The following is a 23,258-nucleotide window of genomic DNA, read 5'->3' as shown; positions in this document are numbered from 1 at the left end:
GATATTGATACATGGATTAGCGTTAAGTGTGTGTTTATGTTATAGTTATATATAGTTTTGTAGTGTATTTCAATATTCCTTCTATTCTATAGACATATATTACATTAGTGTTAAGTGTCTGTATATATTGTAACATAGTATTTTGTGTCATGTACACAAAACCAGACTCTCTTTGTTACGTTTGCGGGAAAATGGTTTTGAGATCACAGCGTCGAAATATAACTTCCCCAATAAAGTTTGCTTATCAACAATATTTTGGATGCAAGCTTGGGGATTAAGAAAAGTATTGGGCTCCTCATGTGTGTTGCCAGCGCTGTGTTTTGACCCTCTTAGCTTAGTTGAGAGGAGATTGGAAACAGATTAAAATGATCTCATACGAGATTTACAGTTATCGGATGATCAGGCTGAATTATTAGGATCTCGATTGCAAGAGTGAAATTTACTGCAACGCGAAACAAAAATTGCATATTTCAGAACGCAACCATATAAATTGCAGCAATATTTTTGCATATTTGAAGACTTTTGTGTGTGCATAGATGTGGACTTATTTATTAATGAGAACTTTAGGTTTTGAACATAATCCGATGGAATAACGACTATTTATGGATTCGTTAAAACTTAGTTTGAAAACTATGTTGTGTTGTGCCCCGCGAGGTAATTCGTAAGACGAGGTGTGAGATTTGGTCCTTGGGTTCGTGAGCGGTTAAAGGATTAAAATCCCTCGAGCGATTTCAGTAAATCTTCGTTTATTAAATAAAGTGTCTGAACGGTTAGCGAGAGTACACGTGGTCGCTCCGACGCAACCTTTCGTCGATCATGGTCGTCTTCGAACTCCTCGATCCCGCCTATCTCAAATTCTGTCTTTGCATCGTTGTCGAGTCACACATTACTATATATGGTCTTGTTAGCAACATCATCGACGACGGAGATCTCAATGCTGATTTTGCACAACATGCTTGCACGTGGCTATCCAGAATGTTCTTAGATTGATATATTACGGATGGGCGTTGTCCAGTACAACAGTTGTTACATATCGGGAATGTATATCCGTCTATCCCAGTTACATACGCGACAAGAATGAAGGAGTGTTATGATTCTCTAAAAATAATTGTAGAGAAGCTACAATACAAAAGTCAAAATTGAAATGTTTGCGATGACTTAAAAGTAATTACAATATTACTTGGGCTTCAGGCAGAATATAGAAAAAATTGTTGCTTCCTTTGCGAATGAGATACCAGAATCAACATTACTCAAAAAATGAATGGACACCACGCCAACAATTAATCCCCGGACAAGAAAATATTAAATATAAAAACCTAATTGACCGTCAGAAAGTGTACTATTTGCCACCATTGCATATAAAGCTTGGCATTATGAAAAACTTTGTAAAGACGATGGATAAATTAAAGAATTGGTGGCAGCTCACAATTTCCTTGTACAAAAATGGGGGCCCAATTGAACGATACTATCAATTCGGATTCCACGTAGCTACGACACTGTCGAGACGAGACAGACGAGCGATGGTCGCGTGGCGGCAAAACACCGTGCACGCGTTACCGATTGATATTTTCTCAATTTGTTCGAATCGAATTCTGTTCCGATACGTTTAATAGACAGTTTCCTCTTCGGAATTGTAAATAGAATCTGATGGTGTGTAGTAAATTTGTACTAGACAACGAATTTTCTGCAAAATTACAAAAATACGGCGAAGAAAGTGCGCGCGACGGTTTTTTTTTAACTTTGAAGGCTCTTTACAATGACTTGAAATAAGGAAAATTAAATCTACCTACACTAATCAGTTCAGGAAACTTTCTTCTATTTGTTAAGGCCAGTTCGAACTTTCTAGCATTCTTAGATTTTGTGTAATATCTCATTTTTACCCAAAATAGTGCTATTTTACAAACATTTGTGTTTTTCTAAAACTGAGAGTGACAGAACAACTCCACTTTCGGATTCGTATTTAGGATGAGGAATTCTACAAGGATCACCCACTGGATATTATAGATCTGAAAAAAACGTTTAATTTATTAGACAGTGTTATCACAGAAATCATATATAGAAGTCTTGTTAAAGAAGTATAATATGACGGATTATCGAGGCACAGCGATACCCTTAGACTCAAACATTAAGATATAAAGAGGAGGTCATACAACTACAGATGAAGTAATGAAAGAAGAAATGCAGCAAATTCCATGTAAAAAGCTATTGGAGGCTTAAGAGTTTTGGATCAATATACAAGATCAGACATTTTATTTGCGATGATCAAGCTATGACATTTTAATTCAAATTCTAGAAGGCAGCACTGACATCAAGTTAAGCATATATTACGCTATTTATGCAGATTTAAAAAATATAGTATGATATATGAGACATTTATGGATCCAACGAACTTTGGCTATTTGAATCCGATTTGTTTGTAAAATTTATGACGGAGCTTGTTACGCTTATCGCGAAGAGGAACATAAGTTCTTTAAAAAAAAATGTTTACTCGACCTAACTTTATTGTAAACTCTATAAATTTGTACAATAGACCGCTTTAACCTAAACCTAAACATAGTCTGCCAGCTCACTTCACAAAAAGAAAACCCTATAAGATAATCATAGTCAAGGTGTGCTTCAGCACTTTAAAAATACAAGAATCCTGAAGATCGATCTCTGCCGCTCGAGACGATCACCCGTCTAGTTAGGACGTAACATGGTACTGTGTCATGTTTAAACTATGAATGTTAAAAAAGGGGCTTTAATTTTTTCTCCCCATGTCACCACTGGCATCCTCACACCATCGGCAACTCCACAGTTATAAACACTTAGACTATTAAAATTAAAAAAGAGATCAACACCATCCCGTGTTAACCACGCATCTCATGTTCTTTCACACACTACCCAGGAAAGGTTTTGCCAGTATTTTGGAAACTAAAGCCAAACGATGGTTATATGCATAAAAAAAAGGTGTAAAAAATGTTCATCTTGACAACATTTTAAGGTCATTGAAATCGGTAAGGTATGTCCTCGCCTACATAGTTACCATAAACATTTATAATTTGACGTTCTTTAAATAAATTAATAAAAAGTATATTAATTTTTCAAGTTCTCCTGATGAATTTCTTATTTTAATGATATTATAAAGCTTTTGAAACAAAAATTGAAGTTAGTCAGCTAAAATTGGGAAAAGTCACTAAACTGAAGAACTGTGTATTAAACTTACTGTATTTGCTAGTGTCTACGAGTGACTTTGAGTAGACGTATTGTAAGAATATTTTTTTGCGTGGACCTTTCATACCAAAAGTATTGACAATTGTAACTGTCAAACAGATTTAAAATAATACAATTGTTAGGGCAACGATCGTATCTAACTGTAAGGGTAATCTTGTATTTGCTCGTAAAAATGGTCGAATAACTGCTCTTTGTACATGAGTAAGTGGTCGAAACGACTTCTATGTTTGGTTATTACTTTCAGACTTTCTAACGAAGCGCTCAGGTCCATATTGCCATATGTCGAAACATTTTGTCTTCCAGCGACGTCATAGAATGATAGAGTAGGGGTATCGCAAACAATGCAGTCAAATAGCGTGCGGTATCCCCACTTTTCTATCCTATGACGCCACTGGAAGACAAAATGTCTTGACATATGGCAATTCTAGCTTGTGTGGCCAAGGTTTTTAACTCGCAATCTTATCGTATCTCTAGCTCGTAAATGATATTTCTCTCACTAATTTAGATTTATAGTCTATTTCGTGAAAATATCTCACGTTTCTTATTAATATTCTATACATGTAATATATGAATTTAATATGTAAAGAAATTTTAATGTTATAAATTTTACTATTTAATATCAGATAATTAATCGATCAACTAATTAAACAAAATTTCAAACAGCCGGTTGAAATATTATTTCAAGAAATGTCAAGTTTAGAATCAGTTTCTCTTAATTTTTCTAAAATATACCCACATTTTTATTTTAACCTCTTAAATTGAAAATGTGTTATAAAAAATACTAATTTTATAATTACTTGATTGTTTCTCTATTAGAGCTGCTCCAATATGTAGATGTCTGTTGTTTCAGTGGTATGTTTTGTGAAAGTGACAATGAATTAACTATCTTTACATCTTGAACAAATATTGCATCGTATACTCTGTGGGCATAATATTGGAACTCTGTATAATATTTGTCTCTAAAACATTGAAAGTGATAAACCATTCCACTTGTAAAATGAGTAACTGTAGCTTCTTGATATGGATTGCTTTTGTGCAAAGGGTGAGAAATTAGTGGTTGCCACTGTATTGGCAATGACAATGCCCGTCCTCGTTTTATATATATCCAAGCATCTGGTACAACAGGAATTCCAAATATTCCATTACCAACATATGGTAAATAATAATATTCCTCTCCCTTCGGCGGATTATGAAGGATATTCACATTATACTCTTCAGCATCTATACGAAATGGAGCCAGCCTTTCATTTATACAATGTTCTTCGAATGCTATAAAAAGAATATAATTGTATATTAGTTACAATAATACTTACCAAACATTTAACTAACAAGGGAAGTTCGGTGAGTGTTAATCGACGATTTTAATGAAACTTTGTACAATCATTCTATGGTCCTACGTATGAATTTTGCCATACAAAGTAGCTTCCCATACGCACCTTTAAGGGAGGAACAACCCCTTTAATCCAAGTTGATCGTTTCATTTCGGTGCTTATAGCTCACAAAGTATAAGCGCTATAAAAAAATGTTGAATACAAAAGTTTTACTGTTTCTCAAGACCTATAAGATGGCTTTAAAGAAATGTTCAAAAAACAAATTGTTTATAAAAATTTAATCCCCCCACCCCTGTTTCTAACAAGAAATGTTTTTATTTCAGATAAATAAAGAGCTTTTTGTTGTGAATTCAGTGTTTTATAGCAATATACAATTATTCTATTTCTTGTGTACAAAAACGTTGCATCATTTCTGCATAGTGTAATATTCGCCATTATTAGTACGGTGAATTAAAGTAAATATCCAATTATTACATTTTTCATTCTGATTTTCGAGCGTTATCGTTATCATTGTTCGTTACAATGCCCCGTCAATAATAACAGACCTTATTTTCTGACCTTTGAATGCTACCGATAATGCAATACAGTTTTTGTATACATATGACTTGTGTATGGAATGGCACACCTTGGGTTGTAGTTGGCAGCTCTGGACGAAGGAAAAAGAATTAAAAGGGGAGAAGAAATAGCAATATCAGTTAATTTGACCCATGATCTTTTATCATTTTTACTTATTTCAAAATTAAAAAACATACAATCAGGGAGCGACAGTAGCGTAGTATTTCGATCTCACCGTCTACAATAACGGAATAGAATTCCACAATACAATCCGAGATTATATTCTGTTAATTTATTCATGTATTTATTGTACGTAATTTTTACAATAATGATACTCTTCGTAAAAATGTTTAAAGCAAAAGTATCTTTTACACCAAGCACAACGAAGAATTGCATATGTGACACCAACGAATTTCGATATCTTGTTTCCCGAAACAATATTCAACTGGATTCTCGTAACGATCTGAGTGATCTTAATGAATGAATGTTTAAACATATTATGAAATCTAGGCGGAGACAGCTGATTGTGAGTAAGAGATTGTAACTTTATAATGTTATTTCTTTGGTGCAAATTGACGTCGTAAATACGCAATACAATGTGATCAGATAAAGGTTTCACGAAATTCTTCCGTCTTGTTTTTCTGATCCCTGTATGCTGCTGATAGTTATATATAAGTATACAAGAAGCAAGCAAACGCATAACTAGTTAAATGAGTTTAAATAGTAGAGGCTATAACATTCGCCAGTTAGTGCTTCATTTATTGAAAATGGTATTCATAAATCTATGCAGAAATGGTGCAACGTTTTTGTACACAAGAAATAGAATAATTGTATATTGCTATAAAACACTGAATTCACAACAAAAAGCTCTGTATTTATCTGAAATAAAAACATTTTTTGTTAGAAACAGGGGGGGGGGGGGATTGAATTTTTATAAACAATTCGTTTTTTGAACATTTCTTTAAAGCCATCTTATAGGTCTTGAAAAACAGTAAAACTTTTGTATGCAACATTTTTTTATAGCGCTTATACTTTGTGAGCTATATGCACCGAAATGAAAAGGACAACTTGAATTAAAGGGGTAGTTCCTCCCTTAAAGGTGCGTATGGGAAGCTACTTTGTTCGGCAAAATTCTTACGTAGGACCATAGAATGATTGTACAAAGTTTCATTAAAGTCGGCGATTAACATTCACCGAACTTCCCTTGTAAGTTTATTTATAGGTACTATTTATTTATAGCATCTATAATTAAATATGTTATAAATGGATTTTTATTGCTCTTACTCTTTCAAGAGCTTGTACATTACTGTACATGAATATTAAGTACCTAAGTTTATTTATAGGTACTACTTAGTTATATCATCTATAAATAAATAAATATGCATCTATAAATGAATATGCTATAAATAAATAGTACCTTCAAATAAACTTAGGTACTTAATATTCATGTACAGTAATGTGCAAGCTCTTGAAAAAATAAGAACAATAAAAATCCATTTAAATTCACAAAATTATTAACAAATAGATACATATTATGTATAGATTATTAATTAAAATAATACATTAATATAACACATTGATTGCGTTTTTTTTTTTTCATTTCCTATCCTGACATCTCTTACGCAGTATCGATGTTTCTCGGTAAAGTGATTGACTGTTGAACCACTATGAACTTTTTGAATATAGACTCGATACACCGTTAAGCTCACACTGTTTTTTCATTAATTGCATATCAATTAGTGAATCATCATCGTTAATTCATCAATTGTTAACTATATGGCAACGATTACTATTAGTTTAAAAAATTGTTTTGAATTATTATCAAGGATTATAGTAAGTATAAGGCCTATATTGCGGACAACATCGTCATGTTATTTTTGAAGATTCAATTTAATTAATTAACAGCCTGTAAATGTCCACGATCCTTGCGGTTCCTTAGTTTGAGAGTGATTAACACTACTTGGACTCTTCACAATCATTCCGCTCGGCGAATGAAAGTAAAGTCAATTCAGAGAAAATCAACCTAGGGAGGCAATTAAAAATAAGAAACTTTGCTATGGTAGCTAGAAGATGAATTGTCCTAGGAAAGAATTTTCAGTTAACACTCAGCCAACGAACACCGGGTCATTTTGACCGAAGTAGGTCTGGGCAAATGATCAGGATCATTTAATTATACAACTAATCTGGATACTTAAAAATTTGAGGATAATTCATATAATGTAAAGAAAAAAGACAAGCAAAACTACGACATTGGTTAAAGTATAGTCCAATTTTATGATAAGAGAAGCCTACAGCTAATATAATACAATATAAATAGAATACAATAACTAATCAGATAATTAATATATCTCATATGACTAATATTATATAACTAATATAGCTAATATATAATATTGTTTAGCAAATATATAAAAATATAAAATTATTGCCAAGACGTTCATGAAATGTATACGGCCATGTCTATCAGACTATCTATATAATTTTCTCCTTCCTATATATCAAAATTCGGATATTCAAAATCCAGATCATGAATAATTCATGACGTTATTATAAACCAGAATACCCCAATATTAATTTTCGACCATGTTGACGCAGCAGGGTTAGAGTGAATTATTCGTATATGTTATACATAGTTTGTTTAAAGCTATGATACAAAACTGAATACTGAACTAAGTAGTATATTATAAATTGAACGAATATATGTTTATAAAATACGCATGCTGCAACGCGAACACGTGCGTTAACAACGAGAGAGAGAAAAACACAGTCTACAACCAACAAAGCGACGCGCCACGCCAGGCCCCGACATTATTCAAACGCGGTAATTATAACCCAATTACAGACCAATTAGTATTTTAAACTCTACTCTAAATCAGTCACTCGTGTCTTGGCAAATTTTAAATGTAACAATTCCTTGTAAACAGGCAGACAGCTAACGTTTGACTTTATTCGTAAAAAAGGGGTTGGATAGATAATTCAGAACGTACAACACCGTATACTTATGGAAACAGTTGGCCCTGTTACTTCTCCTACAGAAGACCAAAAGTCGTTTACGGCAAAACATCGATGGTTTCATGATATACCAGGGACGAAAGGAAAACGAAACATAATTTTTTAACACGTTGCGTGCAGGAGTTTTGGAGTAGTCAAAATTTCTGGAAAAGTTTTTTCCAATCGTGTACTAATGCTTCAAGCGGCGAAACTAATTGATGTGACGGTCCTTAGACACAAGCCAGTGTTGGTGTGTAACCCGGTGACGACATGTTACATCCGTAAAGAACGCTGCCCTATTAGAAGGAAAATTGAGTCTTTGTTAAATTTTGTGGTTTTTAGTATATTATAGAGTATTATAGACTAAACAAAAATATGTAACACTTAAAGCCTTCACTCGAAGGTAGTGCAAATGCGCGGAGAGCACCATGTCGTCGAGCACTCTAAGCGATCAAGTTTTACGGTGCGATAGTATAATTCGAGCCACCACGCCTAAATAACAAAAAAGACATTAATTTTCAATATTTGTGGCTTAATTTCGACCATATTGTGTTTGTTGCCGTGCAGAATCAAGTAATGAGTTCAACAATCTCGAAGAAGGGTAACGCATATGTTAGCGTCAACGTATTTTTACGTTTACGTAAAATTACGTAATTTATCATAGGGTCTTAGTTTATGTGTGGCTCATTGAGGGTGCATGAGACTAAACAGTTCCGTTGGCGACCGATGGCTGATGGCTACGTTGGCCCTCCCAGTTATCGGGTGTCGTGTGACTGTTTGGAAGGAGAGCGAGTGTTTTTAGAAGGCAAGCGGCCCGACGCCGTATTCCTAAAGAATAAGAATATTGTTCCTAAAGGATCTGGCCACGGAGTGGGGAAGGCGATGCCTTTTGGTAAGAGGACTGTAATGAACCCCACGGCACTTACCCCAGAACCGCAGCGCGATAAACCTCGTTAATTTGAACACGTCAGTTTTCATTTCTAACATCAGAAGTGGGATTCGTCAATCCGATTGCTTGAATAATGTAGTAGTGTTTGTGCGTGTGTGGAAAATGGCAGAAACCGGCGAATCGGTTGCCTCCAACGCCTCATCTTTTGAGGCCCTTTTCCAAAAATTACCACCTTCGCAAAGACTGAGTCTTGCTACTCACGCTCTAACTGGATCGACGAGGAAATGGTACCAGTCCTGGAAAGGTAATCCTAGGACATGGGAAAAGTTTTGTGAGGATCTGTGTTCGGTTTTCGTAAGTGAAGACAAGTTGTGTGAACGATTATCGCGAGCAGTAGCATACACCAGCGACGATGCGTCGCTATTGAATACGCGCGCAATAAGTTGAAATACTACGAACAAACTCAAATTGAATTTAAGCCGAATGAATTAATTAGTTTAATTATTGGCCATGTGACAGACGCAACCGTACGACAATCTCTAGTTAACGCAAGATACCACAGCGTAACCGAACTGTTAAATGGGGTGTTTCAATTCACTAAATGTAGAGTGATCGAGGACTACGAATTAAGAAAAAAGGAAGAACGGGTTATCACAAAATTTCGGAAACGGTGTTTTAATTGTGATGGGCCGAATCACGTGGCGAAATTTTGTCCTACACGACCTAGGCTGAAGAAAACACACGAGTCGCCGGTGGAACCAGGATACGCTAAAGGATGCGGCCTGCCGAAGCGCGATCTTACCTGCGCGTATTGCTCGAAGCAGGGCCATGAAGAAGTTAATTGTTGGAAGAAACTTCGGAAACAACGCAGCGAACAGGAGTACAGAAAACCTGGTGTCAATGGAAACAAATTGCAAAGCAATGTCTGCTTCTGAGTGGATCATAAACTGATAGCAATTACGTTGCGTGACATTCTTATAGAAAAGAGCCTCATCGACTCTGGAGCAACCTGTTCGTTGGTTGGAGAAGAATTAGCAAAACAGGCCAATTGCAAGATCGACCCATTCGTCACAGTTATAAAAGGTCTATCTGATTCTGTCATGACCACCATTGGCAAGACCACGACAACAATCCGCACGGATGGACTGACGGTGGAACTTGATCTGTTTGTCGTCCCGGACTCGTCCATTCCCTACAAACTTATTGTGGGCAAGAACGTTTTGTCAAGTGGTGGTGTTCGAATTATTACGGACGTCGATGGTTCCACGAGACTTCAACGTGTTGCGGACACCCTAAGAAGAGGAGAACCTTCGAAGGACCCTGTTTGTTGTGCGCTGGAAGATGTGGACATCGAAACGAGAGGTGATCTGGCCAATCTTCTCGGACGGTATAAACACATGTTTGCCACAGGGAGCAAAGTGTGACGAGTAAGTACCGGAGAAATGAAAATTATGGTCCAAGACGAACGTGTGGTAAGTCAACATCCATACTGCTTATCTATGGCAGAAAGAGAGAAAGTGCGCGAGATAATAGCCGAATTACTGGATAGTAACATTATACGGGAAAGTACGTCGCCTTATGCGAGCCCCATTATTCTAGTTAGGAAGAAAAACGGAGATGACCGAATGTGTGTAGATTTCCGCGCCCTCAACAAAATTACGGTTAAAGATCGCTACCCATTGCCTTGATCGAAGATCAGTTAGACCGTTTGGGTAAAGGGAATTTCTTTACGACCTTAGATATGGCGTCTGGATTTTACCAAATTCCGATAGCTGAATGCTCTATTAGTAAAACCGCGTTCGTAACGCCTGACGGGTACTATGAATTTTTGCGTATGCCATTCGGTCTATCTAATGCGCCCGCGGTATTTCAGCGTGCTATCCATTGTGCTTTGGGTAATTTAAGACATAGTGTCGCGCTAATTTATGTGGATGATATCTTGATTCTGTCGGAGACGATAGAAGAGGGCTTGAAACATTTGGAACAAGTCCTAATAGCTCTTGATAAAGCAGGATTCTCCTTGAATATAAAGAAATGTTCGTTTTTTAAAACAACAATTGAATATTTGGGGAGAGAAATTTCAGCTGAGGGCGTTATTAGATGCGCCTGTACCTTCCAATGTAAAGCAAGTCAGACAGTTCATGGGTCTCGCTAGCTATTTTCGAAAGTTTATCCCAGAATTTGCAGTTCGAACAACGAGCATTACAAAATTAACGAAACAAGGAGAACCCTGGAACTGGGGAAGAGAGCAGCATGAAGCACGGAAGTACGTCCTCGAATATCTGATCTCGAGACCATTGTTAACCATTTTCGAACCAAAGAGGGAAACTGAATTGCATACCGATGCCAGTTCTTTGGGTTATGGTGCTATTTTATTTCAAAGGGTACACGGGGATCTAAAAGTAGTTGCTTATTTTAGCAGGCGCACGACACCTAAGGAATCTCGTTATCATTCATACGAACTCGAGACTTTGGCGATCGTGAACGCTCTCAAGCATTTCCGTGTTTACCTTCTCGAGATTAGCTTTAAAATAGTTACGGATTGCAATGCGATAAAGGCCACCAGTAGTAAAAAGAATTTGGTACCGAGAATAGCAAGGTGGTGGGTCTTCCTACAGGATTATAATTTCGAATTGGAATACCGAAAAGGCAAGCAGATAGAACACGTAGATTATCTGAGCCGCAATCCGTCTAAAGACCATCGAGTAGATTTTGTTTGTGAAGGGTCTTGGCTTGAAATAGCTCAGAAAAGAGACGAGGAAACTCAGGATATTTTGTCGAAATTGGAAACTGATCACAGTATATCGTCTGACTTTAAATTAAGGGGAACAATTCTATGTAGAAAAATACAAAGGGATACGGGGCAAGTGATTTACCGTAGTTTTATTCCAAAAGGAAGCAGACTTGGTTTGCTGCGTCTCTATCATGACGAAAATTGCCACGTAGGTTGCGACAAGACTTTTGAGCGTATCGCTCAAAAATACTGGTTTCCGCGGATGCGACCATTTGTAAAAAAGTATGTTAATTACTGTATCACTTGCATCGTTTCAAAACGACATACAGGTCGAAGGCAAGGATATTTACACTCGATTCCAAAGAAATCAACGCCGTTCGATACGGTGCACTGTGATTGTGTCGGTCCATTCGAGACTAGTAAAGAAGGCTATCAACACATCTTGTTGATAGTCGATGCGTTCATCAAGTATTTGCAGCTAGTTCTATTACAAACCCTGAGTGGGGCCGAGACGCTGCGGGTCTTTAAGGAACGCATCACTTAGTTTGGGGTATCACGGGTTATAATTTTTGATCGTGGGACAAATTTTACGTATAAACCACTGAAACAATTTATCGAAAAACACAGATGTGAGGTGCATTATATTGCTGCGGGAGCACCGCGAGTGAATGGCCAGGCCGAGCGGTACGTGGCGACTGTAACGAACCTCGTGACTGCGGAAACGAAAAAGGGAGTAGAATGGCCAAATAAATTAGCAAAACTAATGCTATCCCTAGATACGACGGTACAGAGATCTACTGGATTCTCATCTAGTAGGTTGCTGTTCGGTCTAGAACAAGGTCCGGGAAACGTAATGCGAGCTGAGGAAGATTTACCCTCAACGAATTAAGAAATAGACTTAATACATGATAGGGATGCAGCAGCTAAGCGATTAATACAGAATGCAAACAAACAAGAAACTAGATTTAATAAAACGCGAAGAGATAATATTGTCTTTGAGGTAGGCGATTCAGTATTTGCGAAACCCACCGATAACAGGAGGGCAAAATTGGCTCATAAATTCACTGGTCCGTTTACAATTTCGGAAATTCTTACGAACAATCGTTATGAGATTGTAGATAAGACAGGTAGACCGCAGGTCGTGCCCAAGGTCCGTCTCAGGGTATGGAAGGATGACTGGGCCGACGGATCGCTTTCTATAGACGACGAAAATGAGCCATTGGAAGAGTCGCGTTAATTAGCGTATTATTGTGTTAACTAGTGTATTATTATGTTAATTGGCGTATTATTAAGTTTATCAGTGTTTATATCTCTACGATTAGAATCAGTGTACTTTCTTTTCGCTTTTCTCGAATTGACTATTACTCTAATATTCGGTTCTTTGTCGTATGCGCCTCCTATTTCTTTTTGCTTCTAGTACTTTTTTTCCTTCTCTTTTTCCTTCATTATGTATTATACACATTGTTATTTTTGCTGAGACGAATGGTCTGTTAATACATTCATGATATTAAAACGAAACCTCTAAGTTAATGATTTGTTCTTAAACCCTTATCGTTTATACACCATGAAGGACAGTGAAGTGGCTGAAGATAGTGTGCAGTGGACACGGAAGGTGTACCAGTCTGTGAGCACTATGGTGTTGGTTGGGATGTGCCTGTGTGGCTATCCTGGAATTTAGTTGATCACGTACACCGTGAAACGCATGGCGTCGGTACAGGTGATCAGGTTATATAAAATGTGTACAGGAGGGTGACGTCTTGGTAATGTCGATCACGGACCTGGTAAAGCGCTGTTTTGTATTTGTAGTCAAGAGGGTGGTATTATCCAGTTGGATGAGATAACCACTGGTTTGGATGAGGTACGAATATTTTGTAAGAGTTGATATATGTGGGCTCTTTTGTGAGTATTGATGGTTCTTTTGGTTACAGACTCCGTAAAGCGCTGAGTCGTAGGAGAGAGTAACATTTGAGATAATTCTGAGTTTTGTTATGTATGTTAAAAGGAAATTTCCAAAAGAGAATGGATGCTTCTCGAGAGCGTGAAGCAGGTCAGATTGGCCGTGTTAGCGTCAACGTATTTTTAAGAGAGAATTTGGGACGGATGGCCGAATGGTGATTAGGCTTTACGTAAATTATGATAGGGTCTTAGTTTATGTGTGGCTGATTGAGGGTGCATAAGACTAAACAGTTCCGCTGGCGACCGATGGCTGATGGTTACGTTGGGCCTCCCAGTTATCGGGTGTCGTGTGACTGTTTGGAAGGAGAGCGAGTGTTTAGAGAAGACAAGCGGCCCGACACCGTATTGTTAAAGAACAGGAATATTGTTCCTAAAGGATCTGGCCACGGAGTGAGGAAGGCTATGCCTTTTGATAAGAGGACTGTGATGAACCCTACGGCACTTATCCCTGAACTTTGTGGAAGGAACAAGCTTTCAGGTATTATTTTTCTAACATCAGAAGTGGCATACGTGAACACTACGTGCGAACCCGCGAGGCAAATTCTACATCTACGAGCGTGAGAACTCGATTGCGCGATAGACAGATACTATCTGTTTGGATCGAGAGTTTTCTATTTTTGTATTTCTGTCGTGTGACTTGACTCTGTGCTCCATAATGGAGGGTGAAAGTGCAGTGTGTAACACTGAAGATATTGTTCGCAAAGTACTAGAAAAACTAGCAACTCAGCCCGCATCAACGGCGGCGATCGCGAACACATCGGCGGCGCCTCAACCCCTGATGGAGGCGTTATCTAAGTTCGGTGGCGGTGATTTGGCGGATGACGCGGCTGTGTGGTCCAATTTAGTGGAGGAAATCAAGAGAGGCACAACGGACTAATAACGGCTGTGTATGGCCACCCATGCGTTAGCTGGTGCGACTAAAAAGTGGTACCAGGAATGGAAAAGGCGACCGCGAACTTGGGTAAAGTTTCGCACTGATTTATGTGCCGTGTTCGTTTCAGAGAAAAAATTACATGAACCATTGAATCGCGCCCTATCGTACGACAGCAGCCATGCTACTACGTACGCCGAATACGCGAGAACAAAACTGGTGTACCTGGAACAGACTCGCATAGCTTTTAAGCAGGAGGAGTACGTTGAGTTAATAATCGGCGCTATCACAAATCAGCACGTACGGCAAGCCATGATTAATGGCCAATATCAAACAACCTCAGCGCTGTTTATTGGCATCTCAACGCTTGTGAAAGCACCAAAGGAAAAGGAGGCTTCAAGGGAAGAATCGAGAAAGCAACATCGTCGCGAGCGTTTGTCTAAAAAACGCTGTTACGGTTGTAGCGAATACGGACACACAGTTGATGAGTGTAGAAAACGGAAGCTTCGACCGAACTGCGACTCAAAGGGAATACCAGAGAAGAAAGCAGTTATCTCTTGTAACTATTGTTTAAAAAAAGGACACATTGAAGCACAGTGCTGGATGAAGCAGCGCGGGCTCCGCAATAAAGGAACAAAATCGGAAGTGAACGCATGTGCATCAAACGTGGAGACACTAACACTGATTTGCATTCGCGACGAAATGCTACAGTGTTTGTTGGACAGTGGAGCGGAATGCTAGCTGATCAAGGAAACGGTTGTTAAAAAAATTGGTAGCCACATCATCGTACGCCCGGGTACAATCCAAGGACTTGGGGGTCAGCAACTGATGACACTGGGTTGTGTCACGGAAATCGTGAAATTTCAAGACACTGCTGTTAACATTGACCTATTCGTCATGCTTGATCTACAATTAGTGCATGATATAATCATCGGCAAGAATGTTTTGGATCGGGACGATTTGAGGATGGTCACGGATTCCTTGGGGTCAAGATTGGAGCGCCTCCCAAAGCCATGTGTCTAAAATGGACCATTGTCAAAGGGTCAGTGTTTTGTCGCGCCAACCATCGACGACGACGTACGTGGACCATTGGAAGCCTTACTGAAAAGGTATGAGCACCTGTTGGTATCAGGCAGCAAAGTCCGTCAGGTAACTACCGGCAAAATACGGATCGTTACAAAGGAGGATAAGGTAATCCACTATAATCCTTATCGTCTAACCCTTTCAGAACGCGAACGAGTACGTGATATTATAAACGACCTGTTAAAAAACAAAATAATTCGGGAAAGCGTATCTCCGTTTGCAAGTCCGGCTATTCTCGTAAAGAAAAGAATGGTTCGAATCGGTTATGTGTAGATTTCCGAGCGCTAAATAAAATTACAGTAAAGAGTTGTTACCCACTACCGTTAATTGACGACCAACTTGATCGGCTAGGTAAAGGAAAATATTTCACTACCTTAGATATGGCATCTGGTTTTCATCAGATCTCAATCACTGAGGACTCGATTCATAAAACGGCTTTTGTTACGCTCAACGGGCATTACGAGTATTTACGGATGCCTTTTGGACTTTCTAATGCGCCCGCTGTGTCTCAACGGTCAATAAACGCAGCCCTTGGAAATCTAGGCTATACGATAGTCCTAGTATACATAAACGATATACTCATTCTGTCGGAAACTATCGAAGAAGTGTTGGATCGATTAGAACAGGTCTCGAAAGCGTTGTCGGAGTCCAGGTTCTAGTTAAATACAAAAAAATGTTCCTTCTTTCGAACTACGATTGACTATTTCTGCCGAAATATCTGCTGAAGGGATTCGACCTGGTAAAGAGAAAGTTCAAACTTTGCTGAAGTCAACGATTCCTACGAATGTTCCGCCAGGTATGGCAATTTATGAGTCTCGTTAGCTATTTCCGCAAATTCATACCCTATTTTTCTGTTTGGACTGCTTGCATTACAAAATTAACAAAGAACAACCAGTCGTGGTAATGGGGTACGGAATAAGAAGATGCAAGGCAATACATTTTACATAAATTAAGTAACAGACACAAGCTCATTAGTGTATAGTGCAATACCCTTCCAGAGAATGGAAGGGGATTTGCGTGTTGTCGCTTATTTTAGCCGGCGCACGACGCCCGCGGAATCCAGGTACCATTCGTACGAGCTGGGGACTCCGGCTATAGTGAACTCATTGAAGTATTTTCGCACTTATCTCATAGGTATAAAGTTTAAAATCATAACCGATTGTAGCGCGGTAAAAGCAACGTGTAATAAAAACCCACCGCGCGTAGGACGGTGGTGGATTTATATTCAGGATTACGCGTTCGATCTCAAATACCGTAAAGGAAAATGTGTAGAATACGTTGATTACTTAAATCGAAATCCGCAACCCAATTACCGGGTCAATGTTTTACATGAAGGTTCGTGTCTTGAGGTTGCTCAATGTAATGATACGTAAACTAAAATAATAGCAGGAAGAATCGCTGCAAAAGATTCTATTATTAGCGATTTTAAATTTAAAAACGACATACTTTGTAGAAAAATACGAAAAGACAATGGTCGGATCGTTTACAGGAACTTTGTTCCAAAGGGCTACAAAATCGGTCTACTAAGAATATATCACGATGAAAACTCGCATGTAGGATTCGATAAAACTTTTGACAAAATAAGTCAAAAATATTGGTTTCCCCAGATGCGTGATTTTATTAAAAAATACATAGAGCATTGCATAACCTGCACTACAGTGCAGGTTGGCATACATGCAAACGTCATACTGGGCCTAAGCAGATGTTACGTTCCGGTTAAATCAAATCAAAAGAAATGTACAACATTTCAACAGAAGTATTGCTTCAAACCGAGTGTCCCTGTAACCTGGTACAGTAATGTTACGGATGAGAGCCGCTCTCGGGTCTGGTCGCGTCTCTCGTCCGTGATTGGTAGTCGATTCGGCTCCCTTTGCTCTCGGTCGCAGAGATAATTGGTACACGACCGGAGAAGCTAAAAAAAAGGGTCTCGCTCGACCGTCGATGCTCCAGCTCGATGCCCGAAATCAATGACGTCAGAAAAGACAAGGATAGCATTGGGGATTTAATAGGAAAAATTGAAGTTTCTTATTTGCAAACAGATTTTCACGCAAGTAACACCAATCGGTTCCTTGTGCTCTCCCGATAAAAATGATATCAAATACGACATGATTTCTATTATGTATAATAAAGATATTTAAATAATAAAGGTTGGAACCCTGCAACGGTTACGGAGAATCGTCAAAGTTACTTTTCTGTCAGTTCTTTACGAGCTAAAAATGACATTAAATAAAGATTTGGCTAACAGAATTTATGTATATTATATTTAATCAATGTCGGAAAGAAGATATTGAAAATAAAAAAATAAAAATTTCTAAACATTTAAAATGAAACTTATATACTTTTTGTGTTACGCTTTCATTTTCTTAATACATTCAGTCATTAAATAATTAAACACAAAAATATGAGGGAATAAAAGGGAGTTAGTGAATTGGAGAACTTTTCGTAGCATTCTAACATGCTACGACGAGAGCCGCGCTCATCGAATCGACTACCACTCACGGACGAGAGTCGTGCCTTAGAATCGACTACCATTCACAGACGAGAGCAGCGCTCGGGACTGGTCGTGCTTAAAATCGACTACCACTTACGGACGAAAGCTGCACCCGGGTCTGTTTACATAACGCGATGAGCATGACCTTTCGTTCTACAAACCAAGTTTTATGTATCTTTGTTAAAAATAATCGGAATCATGTCGTGTTTGACATCATTTTAATCAGGAGAGCACAAGGAATCGATTGGTGTTACTTGCGTGAAAATCCGTTTGCGAATAAGAAACTTCAATTTTTCCTATTTAAATCCCTAATGCTATCGTTGTTTTTTATGACGTCCCTGTTCTCGGGCGTCAAGCTCGAACGCGATGGTTCCAAGAATTGGTTTCTCGGCGGCACGTATCAAACAAGGTAGTGGGGATAAACCACGGCTCTCGTCCGTGTAGACGAAACGGCTCTCGTCCGCAACATTACTGTATTACTGAAGTCTGACCCGGGGTAGGGGAAGTAGAATAAGGCGCACCGCGGGGTCAGAATAGGGGCTTTTACTTTGAGAGAGGCACGGGTGATTGACGGAACGGTCGGGAAACGGGGCTCGTGTCTTCTTGACGGTTTTTGGGCGTGGACAGTGGTTGAATATAGCAGAGTCGTGTTAATGCTCCGATCAGAGCAACCTTGTGCCAAGTAACACGACTCGGTGTAATCGCTCGATGGCAAGAGCTCATATCTTGGGAGGACATTCAGGGTCTTCTCCTGAGGCGCGTTTATGCTCGGTTAGGAGCAAATGGTGCCAACAAACAGTTCGGGAAAGAGTTAAGACGACCGTTTATAACTAAGCGCGGGTATGACCTATGAAAATTAGAGTTCCGTCGAATCACTCCTGTCTCTGTTCAACGTTTAATAAATCGGTTATAACAAGTGAAAGTATAATATAAGAATTCTAAGAAATGGCGTCTGAGAGTATAACCCCTCCATTCGAAATTCTGTCGTACCATACCGTAGTAGGAATGCCTGGCATTGTAACCCTACGGTGATGCGGTCCGGTACAAGTGGATTTCTAAACTATCTATAAATTAATTACATATGCATTTTTATATCCGGGAAGTAATGAATACATTATATATTAATTTTTAGGAGAATCAAAATCGAAATTATCGAAATTTTTCGAGAGTAAGCTTGGAAAGTCAATAAATGATGGAAAATATATAGCAGAAACTTTTATTAAAAGTCGAGATTATGAATTGAACGTATATTTCGAAGAAAATCTCGTATCGAGAGGTACAAATGTTGTTGATTGGTGGAAGAATAATAACACAACGTTTCGACTAATGTGTAACGTAGCAGAAAAACATATTGCGATTCCTACAACACAAGCAAGTACCGAACGGTTGATTTCTACAGCAGAAAATGTTGTAACAGCTAATCGAACTAAATTACTGTCCGAAAATGTTGAAAAACTTATTTTTCTACGCGAAATATTTTATACCTATTATTTTCATAATATGCTATTTTTATTCTACTCTCTAGCTTGTACAATCCATAATTCAATTCATAATTTCCTTCCGTTGAACAACTCACGAGGTACCGATATTTGGAATCAAATAAGAAAAATTTATTTGAGATGGCTCGGAACATAATTGTGTAATTGACTATCTATTCAGAAATATCTACCGATATTAAAATTCTGCATTGTTAAAATTATCGAAACTCGCAATTACTTTCTACAATATTACTAACATAAACATTCCCAATTAATAAGATATATAGTCTTCGAGATCATAATGGCTTTCGGATTCTGGTAATTATTGGAACTATGGAGAAACTTCAAAATGTCGGGAATCACAGATGTTTTCGGGATTTTGAAATTCTTGGGAATCCCGAATGGTTTCGGGATCCCGAAAATTCGCTGGAATCCCAGATATTTCCGGGATACCGAAATTCTCGGGATTCTATTCCAATCCCGAGAAAAATTCTTGTCCCGACCGGGATTCTCGCACACCCTTAATAAATGTCGTTTCGTGCCATGAGCCACAGGCTTAAAAGCACCAAAAACAGCCAAAAAAGTGCCATTTTCTAAATAAAAGCAATGTGTACAAAATGTTCATTCCTTGTCCAATCGGGATAAGAAAATCGTCATATCCGAACGACTAACGAATGTACACATGAATGTATTTAATGATATATTATGCAGCGCAATGTTCTTCTCATACATTTTGGAAACTGTGTTATCATGATGAGGCTCTATACAGCCCGTATCGTATCATGAGAGACGGATCGAGGTACTGGATATTAACAAAAACAAAAATGGTCACTGGGTTTACAGTTTCTACGGTAAAAACAAAGTATTTACATAGAATTCATTTAATTCGAAGGTTTAAGATAAAAATTATAACATGCTTCTGAAAAAGCTATATCTATTTTATGATTTCGAAAATTTGGAAGTCGTGTTTCCGCAAATTCAACATTAACCGAACATTAATGACTGTGGCATTTTTGTTATTGCTTTCATTGTCATTTGTGAAATATGTGAAATAAATGTAAAATATATAAAATAATAAGTAAAAATGGCAAACGAACGTCTCACCACGTGGCCGCTACTGAAAGACGACATGAGCTTCAGTTACTGGAAATTTAGGGTAAAGTTAATACTGGAAGAAAAGGGAGTGGCAGAAATGTTAGTAACCGAGATAAATGATAATAATCGAGACAAAGATGCCAAAGCTAGGTTAATCATAGCGCAATGTCTAACCGATAAATACTTAGAATACGTGAAAAGGGGCAATACAGTGAAAGAAATGATAGTTTCCTTAGAGACAATTTTTGAGAGAAAAAGTACTCTTAATAAGTTACGCTTAAGACGGCAATTATCAACGTTAAAGTTTAACAGTCATTAAAAGCTGCAAGATCATTTTTTAAAGTTTGACACAATAATTAATAGTATTGAATCCATTGGATCAAAATTAGAGGAAACAGATAAAGTGTGCCATTTAATACTTACGATGCCAGAAAGCTATGAAAATGTAGTGATTGCCATAGAAACTACGAGTGCGGAACGGGAAATTAATTTGGATTTTGTTAAGTCGTGTCTTTTAGATGTAGAAATTAAACAGCAAGAGAAAAATAAAAGCTCAACAACACAAGAAGTTGCATTTAGTGCACCAAGCCAGCAAGTGGAATGTTATAAATGCCACAGGAAAGAACACAAGGCAATAGAGTGCAAAACGAGAAAAAATCACTATAGAGGCAAAGGATATCATGAAAGATACAGTCAGCACCAGGAACATGTGATGTTCGGTTCGCGGTTAATGTTTTAATCGCTACAGTCGTCTTGCCACTCGCCAATTTAATATTGAGTTCGATATGACTGTTCCAAAATTTCCGGATGGACCTCGACAGTGAAATGTACTAGTGAACAATGTAATTACTGAGTCAGAAACAATGACTCGAAGTCATGTGAAACAGAATAAAATAATTCGTACGACAATTAATATTCTACTAAAACAAAGAGTCCGCACGACGACTCTAGATGTGGTGAAGTTCAGACGGCTCTGACTTCTTGTTGTGTTTTCATCCAAGACTCGAATGTTTCCTGGCTCTGTTTTCCGGAGTCCGTTCCTCACCCACTTACATCCCCCAAAACGCACGACTTTAAGGGCGTCACAACGAAACAAATCGGCATTGATTGGCCTTCGACCCAAAGAAGAAAGATCTCCTTAGTCACCCTGAAGAAGGCAAAGGAACCGCCCTGACTTCCTTGCGACGAAGGTGAAGGAGACCTCTCCTTGAAGTAGAAGGCCGCGAAAATTGGAGAGGAAGAAACGAACCTACGGGCCCACGCGCGTATCTCCCGAATGTTTTTATAGCCGCATTGTCCCACGAGTCAGCGTCAACCCTCTGTGAATCCGAAGAGGATGCGCTAGCGAAAGTACCGATTGCGCGGCAATACGGCCCCCGATAGTTTTTAGAGAGGAACACTTCGCTCGAAGAAAACACATAATTACTTTATTCTGCCAGATGTGACATTTTAGAAAGTACGAACTAATATACAAAGAATTTAAAAGAAACTCGGATTCCCACATCTGGCAACAATAAACGCAATTGCCTCTTCGAACAGAACATGTGACTCAAAATGACACATTTGACTTCATAGCAGTACAAGAAAAAGAGGAAGTATGCAACACTATGAAAGGAAGCGATACATGTATAGAATTTATATTAGATTCAGGAGCAACGGAGAATTTGGTAAAGGAGAATATTAAAAAACACATGACGAATATAAAAAATTTGGAAAAGGAAATAAGAATAGTTAATGGAGAAATATTAACAGCAAAAAAGAAAGGAACAATCACAATCAGTAGTGTTGGTACAAAAATAAACATCGACGCACTAATCGTTCCAGGAATTTTCCAGAATATAATATAAATGAAGAAAATAGTTAAAAACAATTTTAAAGTAATATTTAATCTCTATTCAACAAATCAAAGATGGTTACAGGTATTTTCAAACAATCACGGATGATCATTCATTTACACTTTGTGGAAATCTACCTATTGAAGAATAAGTTTGAAGCAACAGAAAATCTGATGAAATACATCAGAGAAATAAATACTCAAAAAAACATAAAAATACAAAGAATAAGAAGCGACAACGGAAGAGAGTTCACTACTAATAGTCTCAAGAAATTTTGTTGCAAAAGAGATATAAATCAAGAATTCACAATACCCTATACACCGCAGCAAAATGGTGTATCAGAAAAAATGAATCGTACACTGTATAATAAAGCCAGAACAATGATGAAGGAAACTGGCTTACCAAAATACCTATGGTGCGAGGTCATAATGTGTGCAGCTTATCAGCTAAATCGATGTCCATCATCGGCAATAAACGATAAAATACCTGCACAAATATTTAACAAGAAAATTGATTTACATAAACTACGTGTTTTCGGGGCAAAAGCTTGGGCTGTAGTCCTACCAAAAAACCAAAAATTGTACATAAGAGTCCAAGAAAGTAGGGTATGCAAAGAATGGATATAGATTATGGAATCCAATAAGCGACGAAATAGTAATTTCAAGAGACGCAAAATTCGATAAGACATAGATAAAGTATGAAGCTAATGAACCGAAAGAAGAAACGAAGAATATAC

At 38.0% G+C, this 23,258-nt stretch overlaps 1 protein-coding gene across 2 annotated transcripts in view; it reads right to left on the bottom strand.

Moving 5' to 3' along the window:
* Nucleotides 1-23,258, bottom strand: part of LOC143186241 (uncharacterized protein KIAA2013 homolog) — a 178,399-nt gene that overhangs the window by 80,513 nt on the left and 74,628 nt on the right. For both annotated transcript variants that reach the window (XM_076389846.1, XM_076389925.1), the window contains exon 2: nt 4,011-4,482. In XM_076389846.1, the coding sequence (XP_076245961.1) occupies nt 4,011-4,482 (472 nt within the window). The remainder of the gene's footprint in view (nt 1-4,010; nt 4,483-23,258) is intronic.

The sequence above is a fragment of the Calliopsis andreniformis genome, chromosome 1 (genome assembly GCF_051401765.1).
Source record: "Calliopsis andreniformis isolate RMS-2024a chromosome 1, iyCalAndr_principal, whole genome shotgun sequence".
NCBI classification, from domain to species: domain Eukaryota; kingdom Metazoa; phylum Arthropoda; class Insecta; order Hymenoptera; family Andrenidae; genus Calliopsis; species Calliopsis andreniformis.
This window is presented reverse-complemented; position numbering and strand designations above follow the sequence as displayed.